The following is an 18317-nucleotide window of genomic DNA, read 5'->3' as shown; positions in this document are numbered from 1 at the left end:
GACCTCAAAGCATTGAATACCATAAAATAACAATGCAGTGAATTAAAGAAACTAGAATCTCTTACAGAATATCCACATGGCAGAAGGTCTGTGGAGCAGCATCTAAATGACCCTTGAGACTGAAACTGGGGTACACAGAGGTCCCTGCCCTCTAACAATGATCTATTATCAACCTCAGCTATCTGGGATTCCAAAAGCTGTGATACCACTTAGCTTCCCACGAATTTGCTGCTCATATTTGCATGGCAAACATAGTATCTAGCAGAGTTGGGGAACATGATGGCATTTCAGGTAGCTACACAGATGGATTCCAAGGAGTCCACAATACATTTCCATACTCTTACTACAACTTCTGAATGAAACAGCAGTAACACTCTAAAAGCCATGAGAAAAATCCTGTGTCCTTACTCAGGCAAACTTTTACGACATCTGAATAAACAAGAAAGGCTCAAAGATGTGATCCCTCCTCACTAGTGAAATCCTTCTGGTTTTCCTCTTCTTTTCGAGGTTCAATGCCTAAGCTTGAAAATGGCTGAGGAAGACAAAAGCAGCTGTTTAGGAGCTGTGACACAACTGGAAAGATGCAAAGTCTGCTCCTGCCTGACGGAGTGTATTCCTATTGCACTGTATGTTTCTCCTACATTGAAAAATCTGTTTCACGCTCAGCAGTATTTTAAACAATGCTTATCTGGTAGCAATTTCCACTCTTGCTGTTCAGTTGCATCTCCTTCCAATTATGCATCTGAACAGTTCCTCAGCAGTGAAGTGCAAATGTGCAGAAAAGAAACTGCAGAGACTTCCCACAGCTCACAAACGTTGATTCACTTAGCGATGGGTGCACATGGGGACGAACAATCAGTTACTGCCAGAGCCAGGATCATGGCAAAGAAATGAAGGCAGAGTCAAGACTCCACGAAGAAATGGAGTTTTCCAGCAGGAGGATGAGATGACAAGTGCTCAGGACAAGACGGACACCAAAGGTGAGCTCACCAAAGGTAATACAAGACGTAGTTGCCGTAACTACCTAAGAGCGCCAGGAAGCAGACACAGATGGCGAACAGGGAGCTGAAGCTGAGGCCCGTGTCCTTGTGGAAGATGGCCAGGGTGACCTCGCAGTGGCGCCCGGTGTACCCATCGGGGCAGTGGCACTGGAACTCGGCCGGCGAGCGCGCGGTGCAGGTGCCGTAGTGGCAGGGCCGCTCCGCGCAGGCCGTGCGCACGCACTGCCGGCCCGAGGAGTTCTCCACCACCATGTGCCCCCGCGGGCACCTGCGGAGAACAAGGGGAAGTTACACCGTTAAACTTCGAGAAAAGCAGGCGTGGAAGAGAGCGCTGAGGATTTCAGAACAGTTGTTGACACTCTACGTACAGTTTCTGAAGTAGCTACTGGGAGTAAGTTCTGTGAAATGATGACGGGATTACGGTGTTTCCTGGAGCAGCCATACAATAATGAGCTCCACAACTTCTAACCCTTTTGTCTGGGGCTATCAGAACTCAGGTATTCCATTGGTTTCTGCAAGATTATCCTTGTGAAAAACAGCTGGATCAGGGTCTGCAGCTCTGGCCAGGCAGGACAAGCTATGCCACGTTCTTTGTGTTTCCCAAGTCAGGAAACTCCATTTGTGTGGACAGTGGCAGTCAGGAACGCATGTAAACACTGCAGTGTGTATGTAAGAAAAGTGTACATTTGCACAGCACAGCTGAATTAGAGTCCTGACCCCAGCCCCAGCCACACATAAGAATCTGAGCTTAATGGTGCAACACTTCTGACACAGCCCAAGTGGCCTGGAAGGGAACAGAGGTGACAACCTGAGACAGTGTAAGATGTCAGACACTAACAAAAGAGGCAGGAAGCCAAAATTGTTACAGAATCCCTGGAGCCAGCTGAGGGTGGTGCCTGTAAGGACAGAGTAACCTGCTGTCTGTGCAGGCATCCAGCTTTGTGTGCCACTGATCTGATGAGATTGCCAATGGCAGCCTTTGAGCTGCACTTCAGCACCCGCCCTTTCCCACCTCAGTCTGGAGGGTTTTGTGCTTCTATTTCCACCAATTACCTGCATTCATGCATCATCCACAAATCAATACAAATAAATTCCTGGTTACAAGGGTTATTCCTACAGGCCTCTGAAGAACAGCCTTCTCTGATGCCTTGGGCACTCAATACTGACACCAGCTCCTTCCCCTGAGTGTCCAGAGGGATTCTGTAGTTGTTCAATCTGACATCCTTCATACATCCTGAAGCAAGGCAAAAATACGTGGTTTTAGAAGACATTCAGCAAGAAGGATGTGAAGCAGCTGTAAGATTTGGCAGCTTATGTTTAACAAAGAACCCAGGCTACCCAAGTTTAAATCCAGGACTGAATTTACCTTAACATTCATATCATTTTTCTTAATTTTTTGACTGAATTTGCTAAAGTTTTCATTCAATTTCCAGGCTGAAATTTGATTTGTTTTTAACATACACCGTGACTTTGTCCACTCAGTTGCTAAAAATTCAGACTGTTAGCTCTAATTCAATAAGCCATTTCTAATTTTAGTTAATGTTTTGACTGAGTGTAAATTCCAGTAATGCAAAGGTAATAAACCACAGTTTGGTGTGTGCAGCCAAGTGAAGAGGTGACCCATCTCTGTTCCAAGTCCAGTAGCTAACCATATGTGCAAGATGTACATCCCTGCTGTACCTTTTCCTAGTCAGAACAGCTTATTTGTCCCTTTTGCAAAGTGTCATGCATGAAATCTGTGTACTTTGGGATCTCCATAAGCAAGAAAGCTTCCTGCAAAATGCCCACGTAACATTCATTTTTACAGGTCCATATTCTGAACAGTGAGATCGAGAATTCCTACCTTGAAAACTCCTGTTTTGATTAAATGGATAGGTGTTTCCAAGGACCAAGCTGCTGGGGTCAATCACAATCTCTTTGTATAATCCTTCTGCTTTCATAATCTCTCTCTTCCCACCTCCTTCATAAAGGCGAAGAGTAAATTCATTTTCATTTCTCTCCAGTGTGATATGATGCCATTCACCATTATCAATGTGGTAGGAGGGAAGGCTTACAGAATAGTCTCCATCACCCAGGTTGTAAGAGACCACTAAGAGTCCCTGGACAAGCTTGTGGATAATTAACAAACAGCAAGAAAGGAAAGTCATTCCTTGACATTTGGTATTGACCTGTAACTTCAATCTTAAAGCATTTGTTTAAATTTAGGGTATGTTTACACTGCACATACAGGTGTAATATAAAAATACTTCAGGTGCTACTGAACTAGACAACCTAAATACTGGTAGCAGTGAACTCACAGTAGTATCTAAGTCACTCAGAATAACTGTACCCTGCATCTGTATTGCACAAATTTATGGGGTTCTTCAAATGGCTGTGTCACAGCTACACTGACAGCTCGAACTAACTTAGCTGAAGAGGTGACTCGTTCAGTGGTGTGTGTAAAATGAAAAGGTTGTCATTTTGAGAGCCTGCCAGCATTAGAACTGCTACAGGCACTTGGCTTGGTAGAGTCTGAATCACACTGAATCAGTCACATGGTTCAGTGGGACACCAGGGGACAACACCCTATTCATCCTGGTGTGTATAGAAACTGTATTTCAATGCATCTGGCAATAAATTCCTTTAAAATCCAATGGGATACCACAGCTGTGTAGTCAGTATCTCAAGCAAAGGATCAGATCTGTGTGTATCCATAAAACAAATTCCAAAGCGTTTGTGCTCAGCGTAAGGTTTCTTGTTCTATGTCCAACTCCTAAGCTAATGTTTGTCTGAGCTAACTGTGACTGGCATTGATGTGACTCCCTGCTATTGCTGTCTCAGATGCCTGGCTCACCTGCAGGGTGATGTGCTCGTCCTTCCTCCGAGACAACATGCTGGTGATGACACTGTCGGGCTGCCGAGTCCGGAGCATGGCCTGGAACAGCGTCCTGCGGGCAGAGACGCTCACCGGGAGCTGGTACCAGATGTGAGCCCCTGGCTCAAAGGTGTATTCCTGGGCAGCTAAAAGGGATAAAAACCCTTAAACCCTTTTGCAAGCAGAGGAAAATATTATTGTTTCCCTTATGGCCATAATAAGTGTTGAAAGTAAAAGGAAACAATTGCAATGCACAGCCTGGATCCATGAGACAGCTTGTCTTTCAGGACATGCCCCTTCTTTTATTTCCACAGCTTCTCCAGTCACCCTCCCACTTCATCTTTCTCTGTGAAGAGCTGTTCTCCCGCCTGACTTGATCCTGCTAATGCTCCTCCTTACAGTGCTCACGTGGGATGACAGCAGGAAAGCAGCAGCTCTGACCAAATCAAGAGACTGCAGACCAAGTATTAAGTACCGCAATCAAATTTCACAACCTGCTATTTTATAGTTGTCTTTCTGCTGCAAACTGTGGCTCCATGAGAGCTAAAGGGTCCTACTATTCCCAAAGCACAGATCCTTAAGCCAACAGAGTCCCTTCCTGACATCAAGAGAGCAATGATTTCTACTTCCAGTTGTGCAGTTCTAATTCTGCACAGAAAGTGGTACTGGCACACTCATGTTTTTAGGTTATTACATAGTTCTGAAAGTGAAAACAGATGCAAATCAAAAAATTGTGATAAAAATCAAATAATTTTTTTTCACAATTTTTTTGTCATGCTGTCTCCATTATACAGTTATTGCACAAACACCCTTGGGATTAAAGAAATAACCCAACAGAGAGAAAGTAATTTCTCAAAGGGAATTACAAAAGAAATTTGTAACAATCACAGGCAACTACTACACTGAAACATGGCTTTACACAGTGTAAACATAAGGAACCGCCTTAGCAATCATTACCTTCAGATATTTGAAGTTTTCTGTACTGTAAAATTTAGCAGCCTATCAATAATGGAAAAGAAAAACAGGCCTCACCTTTGTCACAGCGATACCCGTGGTAACCCGGCAGACAGTGACACGCGAACGAGCCCCAGTCACCGAGGCACCTCCCGTGAATGCCACAGGAAGAGGATCCCATGGTCTCACAGCTCTCATCCGTAAGCGTGCAGCCAGGGAAGCTATTCAGGGACTCTGCAGGAGACTGAAGGTCATATACCTTCAAGAGAAAACTGTGTGACACCACAATATCAACAAAGAAACACACTTCATTTTGAACAGAAATAGCTGCACCATTTCGCCGCCTGATCCTCATCTGCACTGCTGAAGTTGCTACGTTTGCTTTTTGACATTCAGACTTTGACTTATTTTATCAAGAGCATCTTTTGCCTTTGAATAAACTGAACTGACTATGAAAGCAAAAGCCCTTAATACTTCCAAACAAAGCAGACAGCTGGCATAAATACACCGTTATACAACTGCCATTCAGAAGTTCCCTGAAAGTGCAAAGAAGCTTGGAAAACAGCTGCATGAAGCAGGGGATAAACAAACACACAGTTCCTGACTCATTAATACATCTGCTCCTAATTGAGAAATAAATTTTAAAGATAGTTTGTCCTATTTATTCTATTCTATTCTATAATTTATTCTGTTTATGACAGAAAAATCCAGAATTTTCTTGTATTTTACAGCGACACACATGGGCACTGAACGGATTCATGGAAGCAGAAGTTTCAGGAATAATACAAATCTCCCAAAAATTTAATAAAGAGGTTTGCTCCTTTGCTAAAGCAAATGTTACACTGCTCTCACCTGAGTATCCAACATGAAATTGCGCAAGCAACCAGAGAAATGTTTGTGTAGCAGTTGTGGGTAGGAATACGGCAACGATTCTTTTACACCACCCAGCTGCAGAACATGGTTCACATTCAAATACCTTTAAAAATCATATAAATAATAAAAACAGATGTGCATCTACCTTCAAACAGAAGCGTTACATAATAATGCAGATAAATAAATACCTACACTGCACTTCCAATAATACAGGTTTTATAAAATCACAGCAGAATGCAACTACTTTATCTTCCTCTTTCTCTGAAATAGTGAGTGGGAGCTGGCCCTTCAAATAAAGGGTATTTTTTTAAACGTGACAGTGAAATCTGCTTACTGTGGGAAACTATTACAATTCAGGTATGTTTGTGTTCACATCAGAAACAGCGGTGATATTCCAGACACCATATTCTCCTTGAAGTGCTCTGTGTGTGCACAGCCATCCTATGCTGTAGGAATACTACCAAAAAGACTGTTCTGTGTGTGATAAAGGTCAGAAACTCAAAAGTTGGTGGGTCCATGTGGTCTAAAAGGTATGACACACATGTCCAGGCTCTGCAGTGTCTCCCAGTCAGCTCTCTAAGCCAAAGAATTCCACATATTTTAGTCCTCACAGTTTCTTTTTCCCTGAGTTATCACTTCAATTTTTTTTCTTCATTTTTTTCTTATATTTTTCCCTTTTTTTGTGTGCTCCTTTCATGATCAGGAGGGCTCCATACAGCTGCTGACAAGGCTTAATCCCACTGCTAATCAGAGCACTTGCTGGACTATCTATTCCACAGCTCAAGTATCTTTGTTTGTACAAAGGTTTCCCTAAAATGTAACCTGAATATTCCTCACTGTAACTTTAAGGCCCTCTACTGAAGAGCTTGTCTAAATCCTCTTTGTACCATCCTTTTATATACACTGAGACTTATCATATCTCTCCTCAGTTTTCCCTTATTTCATTTAACTGACCTCAATTCCTTCATTCTTGATAGGTCTTTCTCTCAAGACAAGCTGTTTAGAGTCACTGCTCTTCTCTGGACTATTCCCAGCTGGTCCATGTCCACCCTGCACCCAAACCACTCTACAGTTCTGTGACTGAATTATACTTTGAATGTAATAACTGCTTTTTGAATCAAATTTTCCAACTTTTTTGGTTCTAACTGAGGCTAAGTGCTGACCCAACAGTACAAGCAATTTAAACCACCCCAGTCACTACTGCTCCTTGGCTGAACCACTTCCCTGGAAATCAAACCCAGGTGGGTTTTGTTTCAGTACAAGACCACAGACACATCAGCAGCAGCCCTGAATCAGCAGTTTGCACAAGTGCACCAGGCTGGGAACAGCCTGGATACATGTGCACTTCCTCTGGCTCTGCTATACAGAGGATCAGCTGGAGACCCCGATGTGTTAGTCTGCCTCAAGATGTTCACTCAAGGCCGTCAGCAGGAGCCCTCAGACTTATCCCAACCAGACAGTCAGATTGGTTGAGGATATAGTTATTGCCATTACAAAGCCAAGTGGCCTAAATTCAGGAGGTTTCCAAGAGAAGGCTCACAGTGACTTGATAAACAGCAAGAAATTCTGTGGGCAAAGGATGGTACATGGTACACAAGAGCTCCAGCATCAATCCCACAGTGTTCTGGGGCTGTCACTTAGTACTGCAACACTACTCAGGGGAAGACTGGTTTCTTAAAATTTAGGATCCAGGCTCAGCCTAGAGGGTCCTAGAGAAAAAGAAATGCTTTTAGGTTCCTAATGATCAACAATTTGGGCTTCAATCTGATAGGCAGAATATTCACAGGCCTTAGAACCAACTGCCTTTCAGGGAGTCTCTGGAAACGTACCTTGCTCTTCGTGGGACAGACCCAAACACTTCACAGTTTGTACGATCCTCAGTGGACAACCATTTGCCAACTCCTTCTATCTCCGAGACAACAGCTGCACTGCACTGATCCAGAGTGAATCGAACATCCTGTGCCAAAACAAGAGCTACTGAATTAACCATTTCCACAAAATTCAATAAACAGCTGGTTTTTAACCCCCGTTCTGTTTTCCATCTTGCAATAACCAGTAAAGCCAAAATGGAACCATTCAGCAAAAGAAGGAACTTAACCCTGCATTTTATTTATGCTTTTGAGCAGTTTGACCACTTACACAAGACACGTAACTGCATTTGCAAATTAAATAATTGTTGCTTTCTGTGCATAGACTCCAGTGTCCAAATGTGCACATTGCATGGGCAAATTACAACTGAGTTTTTGTGCACATTCCATATGTGCTGCTGCAGAGCTTAAAAAAGGCAGAAAGACTCTTCTGATCATAGAATATAAACTACAACATAGGCAGATTTGGAACTGACAATGTGGTCTTCCCAAAATTTCTATTATTCATCAAATCTACAAGGACAGGTACAACAATATATATATAATTACCCAGTCTGTTCTTTCTACCCTCCTGTTTCCACACAGGGGAATGCTATTGGAAATATTAATACCCTGATGTGGAATAAAAAACCCAAACAAACTGACCTGACCATTGGTTTTAACTTCTAGTCGATGCCACTTCTTGTCTGCTACATTCAGATGGCTTGGAAACTGCAGCACCACAAAACCTGAGCCATGGCTCATCTTCAGCACAGGAATACCACTGGAGAGTTCTAACACAACATGGGCAAGAAATTAAACTCAGCTTTAAACAAAAATCCTTCCATTTTGGATATGTCAGCAGTTAGTGACTTATTTAATGGTTATTACTGGTCACATAGAGTGGGTTCATTACAGAAATAACTAGAATTATATTCTAGGACTTCCACTATGCAGAAATACTCATTCAGTATATTATTTACTTTTATACTTTAGATTATGCCACTTCTGTCAAAACACTGAAACTAATTCCTGATAAGCAATCTGCAATTTTATGATGTTTAAACAATACATGCAGGTTTAACTCCCACCTTCAACTCAAACTGACAAGGAACTGCAAAGCAAGGCAAAAAAGGTAAATTATTAACAATATTACCTTTCCACTAATTGGGAAAATAAAAAATGCCAACTATGCTGTACATCTTTTATATTAATCCACAAAAAATAAGCAGTAGTAACCTTTTAAATATATGTCAACATAAAGCACTGAGTTCTACTTGTGTGGCATGTGGGGCTGGATTCATGCATTAAATCATTGCATGTAAAAAAAAGTGTAAAATTGCCCCAAAATGACAGGTTAAGTGGATTTATTTTTCTCACCAAACTAGATAAGAATGACATGCGACTAAGACTACATTAATCAGGTAATACCTGTCTTCAAAGTACCTAAATTCCTTTATAGCACTACAGTTTTTCTAGGTGGATTATTTTTTTTACATATGTATCAATCTGTTTTGCTTTCCCCTTCATTTCTACAACTCTGCAACGGACCTAAAGCCATAGGTGCAGGCTACAAAAATAGACATCAAAGGAGAAAAGACCTATTAGGAAATGTTTCAAAGTATTTTCACACCAGAAAATAAGTTATCTCATTAAAGGAAAAGACAGAATTCACAGACTAACTATTACACTGCTCACAGGCAACCTGTTCTCAAAGACATTTAATTTTTCCACACACTTTTGCAGAAGTACCTATTGCAATGAAGTTTCCTGTACTCCCAGGTTCTGGATTTGATAAAGGACCACTATATAGTAAAAGTCCATCTGGAACCACAGTAATAAACTCCAGAGAGAGTGAGCTTTCAAAACAAGGCCTGATGGGATGAAACCATGCATATCCATTTCCATGGAAACTGTGCTTAGTCTGCTGGCACTCTGGTCCATGAAAGGAAGCAGGACAAAGACATCTGAAAGATCATAAACAAAAGAAATAGTAAAAATTCCCCCATGTTCAACTTTTTTTTTTTTAATTTTACATGCAACAAAAGCAGCACTTAAGTAACAGTAAAAAAAATATTAGTGAAACAAAGATTTTTAGCAGAATCTCAGGGGTGCTTGGCAACTATTAAAATACTCTAAGAGTACATAGCATATTTATTCCCTGTACTATCTCCCTCAAAAAAAAAAAGTATTTTTGAGGCCATGTGTTTGAGAACAATGAACTATTTCCCTAAATTAGTAACACAGAACACCAAACATCAATTTAAAAACTCAGAGGGGTTAATTCCTAGCTGGAATAAACCAATATCATTTCACTGAGGGAATACTTCTGCATGCCAGGTGATGCTATAATAAAACAAGTTTCCTGTCTAATGTTTTCCAAGCTCCCTATTACCCACTGTTTAAACTACATTTCACTCCTACATCCACTGACAGTCACCCTTATTATTATTCTTTCGGAAAACAAAATATCCAGGGCACACATTCCTTCACACTGAACGAGGTGCTCTTAAAATATGACGTGTTAATTACAGCATTTTGTTTTCTCCAGAGTTTTCCTTCTTTTTCACACACTATTTCCAGTGCTTTGGGGAGTACAGCACCATCACAGGTCATCAGGAAAGACCCTGTTTAGGCCCCAGGGTGAGTGTGGGTTTTTTTGTTTCTCCTTCAGTCAGAAGTGTATTTATGGCTATTTTAGGCCTGTGTATTTTGTAAGCTCTACTCGTCACTTTAAAAACAGGAGGAAAAAGATAATGTGCAATACAAGTGTGCTCACCTGTACCCATTCAAGGTGTCAGTACAGATGCCCCCATTGAGGCAGGGGCTCCGAGGGTAGGAGGAGCAGGGCTGGTGGAACCGTTCCCGGGCGGAGCAGCCGCAGATCGGGTGGACGGTGGTTGTGAGAGAGACAAAGGACACGCTCCCAGTGTCCATCACTGTTGGAATGTCGCCCACCCTCAGGTGGTTTGTGCAGCCCCCGCTGCAGTTTGCGCTCCTGCATTCGTCCACATCGATCTGGGAGATGTTCAGCTGCAGAGCTGACTGGATCTAAGAGCAAATACAGTTCAACACATCACCACTCTCGTCCTAATGAAGGCTTTTGCTCACTCAACTTCTGAAAACTCTAAGCCATCAGAGACTTGATGGAATGCTTTAGTTTCTTGTTTCTTAATAACATCCCTGACTCTATACAGACAAGCAAAATTACCCAAAAATACAGGAAAAATTTTGTAAAAAATTTACAGCAGCATTTCCTAAAAACTGAATTGTTGACATGACTGACTGCAAACACGTTAAATCTGTACTGGCCTACTAACACTATTTCCAAGGACCAAAGCTCTGGGAGCAGTGATACTCCACCTTGTGAGCTGTGTCATCTGTGTCACACCTCTCTGCACCCTGATAGCAAGAGGCAAATTTCAGCTCAAGCCAGGATAAAATCCTCAGACTAACACCCAGATATTGTTTCTTACATTCTCTCACACACAGGCACACAGACATGGGAACATGCAGGGCTGAGCTGCTTTCAATAATCATGTCCACAGACGGTGACCTGAAAAGACAACTCTGCAGCAACTCTGATTCAGTCTAATGATTCGTGCCCCATAAATTTAGATTTAATGTCAAACTGTCTGAAACAAAACACCGTCAGTTCAGCACCCTGGATGCTACATTAATCTTTGCTATTCATCATTTTTATCACTAATTGGAGTTGCATCTGAAATCCCAAGTACCCCAATAAAGAGCAGAGCCTCAGTGCACACACAGGTCTGTAATGCAGAAATAGTGTCTCCACAGTTCCCACCTTCTAATCCAAACAGACCAAGGAAGCCCCAGCAGAGCACAGGGAAGGGAAGCAGCTGTTCATGGGGTGCCTGAGGCAGGAACAGAGCTGCCATTATTCCTGGCTTTTTGCCCTTCAGCCTCAGCACTGGACTAAGTTATGACAAAGTTTGTTCCCTGGCACAGATTTCTTCCTTCTACTTGCTTGGGGATTTTGCACAGGTGCCTATTAGAAAGCTTCAGAATTTGATTTGTGTTTGGTGATTCAAATACATTGAAGTGATGTGTCTGTAGTGCCCAAACCTGAATAAAGGAGATCTCACTACTCCCACAGTGCAATCCACCAAGGTATTCAAATGTAAAACTAACAACACCAGGTCTTTATATACTTAATATGGGGTTTTTTTTCAAATGATAAAATGCATGGCATATTTATTAAAAATAAGTTTTGAAAAGATCAAAATAAATATGTAAGTGAAGTGCTTCTATTATTTTTTCACTAGTGCAGTCATCTCAATGCACACTGTAAGAACTCTGACCTTTACAATCAACTGTCCATATATTCTCAAATATAGTAACATGTATTGATGATCACATCCCCATGGGCACAAAGTTACTTTATAATGACATGATGCATCCTGTCAATGCAGTTCTGTGTCTGCTGTCCACGTTTATAACCATTAGTGAAGGGTCTGTAATGCACATTTAGACATCTCTGTAATACTGTTATAGAAAAATTGTATATAAACAACCTTGACTCTTTTAAAGTATTAGGATGGATTATTTTTCTGCTAAATAAAAGTAGCTGTTGTAAAACTATATCCTAAGGAGGTAATGCAAACATACTATTTATGTAGCAATTCAACAAATAATTCCAGTGCTAATTACTTATTTTCTGTATTTATAGTTAATATGTACAAAAACTACTGGAGGAATTCTCCAGCTATGACTGTTTTCCTGTAAACTATTTGTGATTGCTCACTAAACCTATTCATCAAATATTGAGAGGTGATATATAATTAATACAAATGTATTTTTTTCATTAAAATAAGTGAAGCAATCCCCTTGTTACCACTTTGAGAAATACACATGTGGCAGAGAATATTTGAAATCTATGCTGTTTTCTATATTAACATTGCAGTAATTCAATAAATATGCAAAAGAAGTAGTCGTTACCCTTCCCAAATACTCCCTGTCTCTGGCATTTCCTACTTGGTCACTCTGAACAGTCTCATATCACACAGCTATTTAAGATACAGCAAGATATAGGCAGATATTAAGTTAAGACAGCCCTGTTTTGCTCCCAGAATCAGGCAAACTTCACCATATTCACACAAATGGCAAGTGCTGTTTTCTCTTTGGGAAAAATCCTCCGTAAGATGTACCATGTATAAAACCCAAATATGGTCCCAGAGCCACAAAGAGCACATCAGGAATTCCCTCTTATAACAGTAAAAAAAGTTGGAGGAGGGTGTCACCTTGTATTTAAAGTCATCCAGCTAAATGCAATCAGAGAATTGGTTGTCTCAATCTCACTCATCTGTTGTAACTGCTCTTCTAACTGCATATTCCTCCCAGCAGGGCTTTTTCTATGAAGTGTCATCTCTTTGTGCAATAGAATTTCTGTCTGGGTGGCATCAAGCCTCTACTCTGAGTGTCTAAACACAGGCTGATGATTTGGAGATTTTCTTCAGCACCTGGAATGTCCAAAAAGCTGTCATTTCCAAGACATTGTCTGTACTACAGTACCACTTTGGCTTCTAGGGATTCTTCTTATTTCATATTCAAAAGTCTTGACAGATTACACAATGAAATTGTGTAAACACTAAGTGGAGAAAACACAGGCATCTGTGCCATGATGGAAATGGAGACCCATCTTCCTGCAGCTGTAAAGTGGTTATATGCACTGAACCACAAGTCAGTAAAACCATACAATAATTGTAGATGTGGGACTAAAAAGAAGGGAGGAATCTTGAATTAAGCATTTACTTGACAAGTGCTTTTTTCCTGAGTGAAGCAATAAAAACCTTATCTGTAGATCTAGAATATTTTTCCACTGAGGTCTGGGATACACACTCCCCAAACTCAGAGTCTGGGTGAATTCCATGGATGCACAAACCTCGTTTTTAAACGCTGCCATCTCAGCGTGCAGTTTCTCAGGTCTGTAATATGCTGAGCCACCACGGACTGCAAATCTGACATCTGTCTGTTTTCCACCCCTGTTCATGACACTGAAGACAATGACATCACTCATCTTAGCAGGCAACATTTTTGCAAGTAACTCCTTGAACTCTCCATGTCTTGTTTTGCCGTGTTCATCTCTCCTTATGAACTCCTCTGCTGTCACATCTGAGTTTGGGATTCAAAAAACAGATAAACATGAGATACTGGGAGATCACAGGCTAATTTCTCAATTTTTTGTATTTAACAACATGGAAACAGACCAGAAAGTGCCCTGCAGTGATTAGTAAATCAAGTACTGATATAACAATACCTACACCACATAATCATTCAGTTAGAGGAGGAGCTGATCTAAACTCTCACCAGCAAATAAAACCAACCTGACAGACGCACAGTGGCTGAGTTTTGTATGGCTTCATTTTCCAGCTCTCTGACATGGATTTGTACTGTAGATATAACATCAGGACAAACTCCATCAGAAACTCTAACCTTTAAGTTGTATATTCCCTGAGGAGTATTATCCACCATCAGCAAAGACCCGGTCCTCTGATTTAATCTGAAAGAACTAGACGGAAACCTTTAATTAGGAAACCTTATTAAATCAAAACTGAGCACTTACTTTATTCATTAACATGATTCAGAAGGCCTTAAATGTTACTGTGAAGGTTACAGGATCAAAAGTGATGAGAATTAGCCAAAAACCTCAGAAAAGCACCAGAAACACCTTAGTTCAGAAATGACAATTTTCAGAGCTTATAAAAAGATGTTTGTGCCACTCAGATTTTCCCAAATTTAACTAAAAGCAGTTGAACCAGGGTTTCATAGTCACCATGAGCTCAGGTAAGAAACAAAGTGACAAACCACACAAATCATTCCAGATTATCACATCTCTGTCTGGAATAGGTCTGTCTGAAACCTCTGACAGCACCTTCATTTCACACCTCAAAGGGCCAGTAATCTGCAAGTATGGAAATATTCCAATATTATAGAATGGTAACCTCTTAACAGGGAAACAGGCCCAGGGGCTGCTGATGGATAGAAAACCAGTCTTGAATTTTGGGCTACATAAAGCTTTTAAATTTTTAGTCACAGCACAGACAAAAAATTCACATTCACTTTCACATCCATTTCTTCCCTTTCAAACAGCAGTCAGTCCTGCAATCACCCACCTCGCTTTGTGATATGAACAAATAATGTCTAAGTAGGAATTAAGAGTCCAATTCAACATTTCAATTAACAGAAAAAACTCCACTAATCTGAGTTATGGTTTTCACATGCAATTGTAAATTTAGACATCAAAGGAGATCACCAAATTCCCCTCCACTCTGGATGAAATTATTCCATTCTCTACTTTTAAATTTGGGATTTGTATTCCATCAAGTCTCACATCTGAGAGCAAGCATTAGAAACTCTGCCTATTTTTAAACTGGATCTTACAGAACGCACATTTTAAAATAAATTAACAGTGACATCTGACTAAAAATCAACATCCTGGTATGATCCTGCATTCTCTTGGAAAAAATATTTTATGCATTACTTTTCTTAATACTTCGCTACCCAAAGGAAAAAGAAAAAGAGCATTGAGAAGGTACATCCCTTAATACACTCAATAACCCTGGCTTTATGCAATCCTGAACACAGAGGAATACATGGTAAAATAATTACAGAAGCATAAATATTACTCATTTTGACAGAAATACAATCCTCACTTGAGCAGTTTTCCTTCAGAGAGAAATGTTTTATTGTCCCAGTCATCTTGATCTGGTGCAAACACTTCCCCAAGCACTGTTGTTGACCATTTTCCTGGTGAGATAAATTAGAATAAATCTGCATTTAATTTTTGCTTTTCAGTGCATTTTATGTTCTGCCACATTCATTACTGCATTTATTATTTATTTATTATTTTCAGATTGATGATAGTTATGATCCAAGATTCTTAAAACAACGCACAGCCTGTCATATGATTTCTGCCAGTTCTGGAAATGTGAATATACTACAGATGTCACATGAAAGAAAAGCTGAAAACAGCACAAAACAACAACAGAATAATACATAAATACAGCTCTCTATGAAATTCTAAGACAGAAAAAAAAAAAAAACCACCACACCAGGAGTTAATCCCCAAATGTTTCACTGCTTGTCTATTATTTTAAACAGCACACAAGTGGAATAGAGCAAAAGAGGGAGAGATCTTGTGGGGTGCAGTGGGGAGAGAAGGACATGACTGAGAAAAGGTAATGGGCAAAAAGCCACTAAGCTGGGCCAGGACTTGGTCCTTTTTTCAAGCCCCTATGGGCTGCCAAAGGAGTGCAACATCCAAGCAGCTCTACTAAAACAAAAGAGCAACTCCAGAGTTGGAGACCTCTGAATTCAACAGCCAAGATTCAGCAACATGGGAAATTTTTAAGGTTCAAATCAGGACCCAAGCCACCCTAGAAACTTCATTCTCTCATTTCTACAGTACGACCTGGTTACATCTTTTTCTAATTTAGGTGTACTGAATCCAGCAAATGTTACTCATTGCAACGTACCTTCCGTACATTCATCTTCTCTAATATTTATCAGAAATTCTACTACTGCAGTGGTAACTGAGATATGGCCAAGTCTATCTAGAATGGACTAATTGGGGAAAGGTGTAATAAACTACCAGAATTAGTGTGAGGTGAAGTTTTATAGGTAAACTTAAGGAAAAACACAGTCATAGATATTTAAGACAAATGTTAGAAAACATTATTAAATTGTTCATCTTCTGTCACATACTTTCTGAATCATGTGTGCACACAAAAAACTCTGTGTAGGTGAAAGCTCACGAATGGAAAACAGATTTTACTGGTTTATAAAAATACTGCAACTGCAATGTATCCATGTCTTCAGCTAACAGTTTTTTGGTAGATAATCTTTTACAAACTAGGGTCTGAGCTTAACGTAGTTTATTTATTCCACTTTATTTAGTAGTTCACAGAATTGAAGTCACGGTTTTGAAATACTTAAACCGTTCAAGAGAAAAAATGATGTGTAAAACTCTGCTATATTCATGAACCTGATAGAGCATCCAGAATCTGCTATAACATCCAGATAGCACTTACCTTTGTAACTGTACACATAGACTTCCTTATGGCCAGACTCATGGCAGTTGTCATTTTCATCACCAACTGTTACAGTCAGGGTGTTTGTAGAGCTCATAGGTGGAATCCCGCTATCTGTGATAACTATTGGCAGATGAAACACCTTCTGCTTTTCTCTGTCAAAGGACCTCAAAGCAGTTACAGTTGCTGTGCTATTTCCGTTGTCAGTAAGAGAAAAATCCAAAGAGTTCTGATAATGTGGTGGCAATGAAAACGTGAAGGGTGGCCCATTTTCCTCACTGTCCGGATCAAACGCGTGAAGTAGCTTAGATGTGTGGTTCATATAAACTATTTCAGGCTTCAGTCTATTCTCCCAAACTACAGGCATGTATGGTGCCTCAAACCTTGGCCCATTGTCATTAATATCAAGCAAGTTAATCAAAACTGTAACGCTCCCAGTGCGGGCAGGTGTCCCTTGGTCTGCAGCGTGTACAATTAAAGTGTATTTCTCAATGACTTCACGGTCCAAGGTATTTGCCACAACCACGTGACCGTATTGGTCAACCACAAACTGTCTCATAGGATCTGAATCTGATTTTATAGAATATACAATCTTCCCATTCAAATCAGAATCCTTGTCTGTAGCTCTCACTGTGGTTACTGTAGTACCTACAGGCACGTTTTCAAGTAATGGGTTTGTCTGAATAAATGGAGAAAGGAAAGCTGGGCTGTGGTCATTGGAGTCTTCAACCTCAATCAGGCACACTGCAATACTGGAAAAATCCATATCTTCCACCGTGACAGTAAGATTAAACTTTCTTTCACGTGCATTCTCAAAATCCAATTTTTTTTTCAGTCGGATAGTGCCACATTGCCATTCTTTGTCATTCTCAATGTAAAACTTCTGATCTGGGTCTCCCCCAATGATACTGAATGTTAAGTCTGCGTTTTCCCCAATGTCTGCATCTGTAGCACACACCTGCAAAACCTCAGAGTCGATGGCTCTGTTTTCAGGAACTGTTGCCTGCCACATCTTTTTTGTGAACGCAGGTACGTTATCATTGATGTCTGCAACCCAGACAGTGGCAGTGCCAGTTCCTGTTAACCCTCCCCCATCTCTTGCTTCCACAGTAAGAAAATAATTTTCAGTCCTTTCCCTGTCTAGCATTCCCCCTGCAACGTGGATTGTACCGGTATTGGGATTGATATTAAACATGTCAGTACCAAACTCATTTTTCACATTCTCCGTTATGCTGTAAGTCAGGACAGCATTAAGACCTACGTTTGGATCATCGCGATCAACTGCCCCCATTTCCATGACTAAAGTGTCCACGGGAGAGTTCTCAAACACATTCCCATTGCAGTCATCGGGCATGCACATGAACATGGGTGCATTGTCATTTATATCCCACACGTTGATAATCACATCAGCAAACCCTGTGAGTCCTCCTCCACCTTCATCAGTAGCCAACACAATAAATCTCCACAGCGCTCTCTCCTCCCTGTCCAGCGTCTTGTGTGAGTAAATGCTGCCTGTTTTCTCATCTATTGTGAAAATATCAGCTGCACCATACCCGTGCAACGAGTATCTCAAATCTCCCTCATCCACATCACTGTCAGGATCACTTGCCATGACCTACAAAAGTTTTGAAAAGAAGACATAGAAAGCAAGAAATATGCAATGATTGCATCACATCCTACATGTTGCTACAGTCTAAAGGAGCCCAAGAAAAAGCATATGACATGGTATTAATAT

At 40.7% G+C, this 18317-nt stretch overlaps 1 protein-coding gene across 1 annotated transcript in view; it reads right to left on the bottom strand.

The window, feature by feature from the left end:
* Positions 1–18317, bottom strand: part of LOC113992380 (neural-cadherin-like) — a 62063-nt gene that overhangs the window by 5496 nt on the left and 38250 nt on the right. The window contains exons 18-31 of the mRNA XM_027729596.2: positions 16583–18197; positions 15206–15299; positions 13877–14061; positions 13435–13664; positions 10309–10580; positions 9282–9496; positions 8196–8323; positions 7512–7639; positions 5662–5785; positions 4888–5068; positions 3835–4001; positions 2845–3109; positions 2055–2235; positions 1025–1269 (exon numbers count right to left, since the gene is read on the bottom strand). Of these exons, the coding sequence (XP_027585397.2) occupies positions 1025–1269; positions 2055–2235; positions 2845–3109; positions 3835–4001; positions 4888–5068; positions 5662–5785; positions 7512–7639; positions 8196–8323; positions 9282–9496; positions 10309–10580; positions 13435–13664; positions 13877–14061; positions 15206–15299; positions 16583–18197 (4030 nt within the window). The remainder of the gene's footprint in view (positions 1–1024; positions 1270–2054; positions 2236–2844; positions 3110–3834; positions 4002–4887; positions 5069–5661; positions 5786–7511; positions 7640–8195; positions 8324–9281; positions 9497–10308; positions 10581–13434; positions 13665–13876; positions 14062–15205; positions 15300–16582; positions 18198–18317) is intronic.

The sequence above is a fragment of the Pipra filicauda genome, unplaced genomic scaffold, assembly GCF_003945595.2.
Source record: "Pipra filicauda isolate LSUMZ 115617 unplaced genomic scaffold, ASM394559v2 scaffold501_size416358_pilon, whole genome shotgun sequence".
Lineage (NCBI taxonomy): Eukaryota > Metazoa > Chordata > Aves > Passeriformes > Pipridae > Pipra > Pipra filicauda.
The sequence above is the reverse complement of the archived record's forward strand: the minus strand, read 5'-3'. Positions and strand labels throughout refer to the sequence as shown.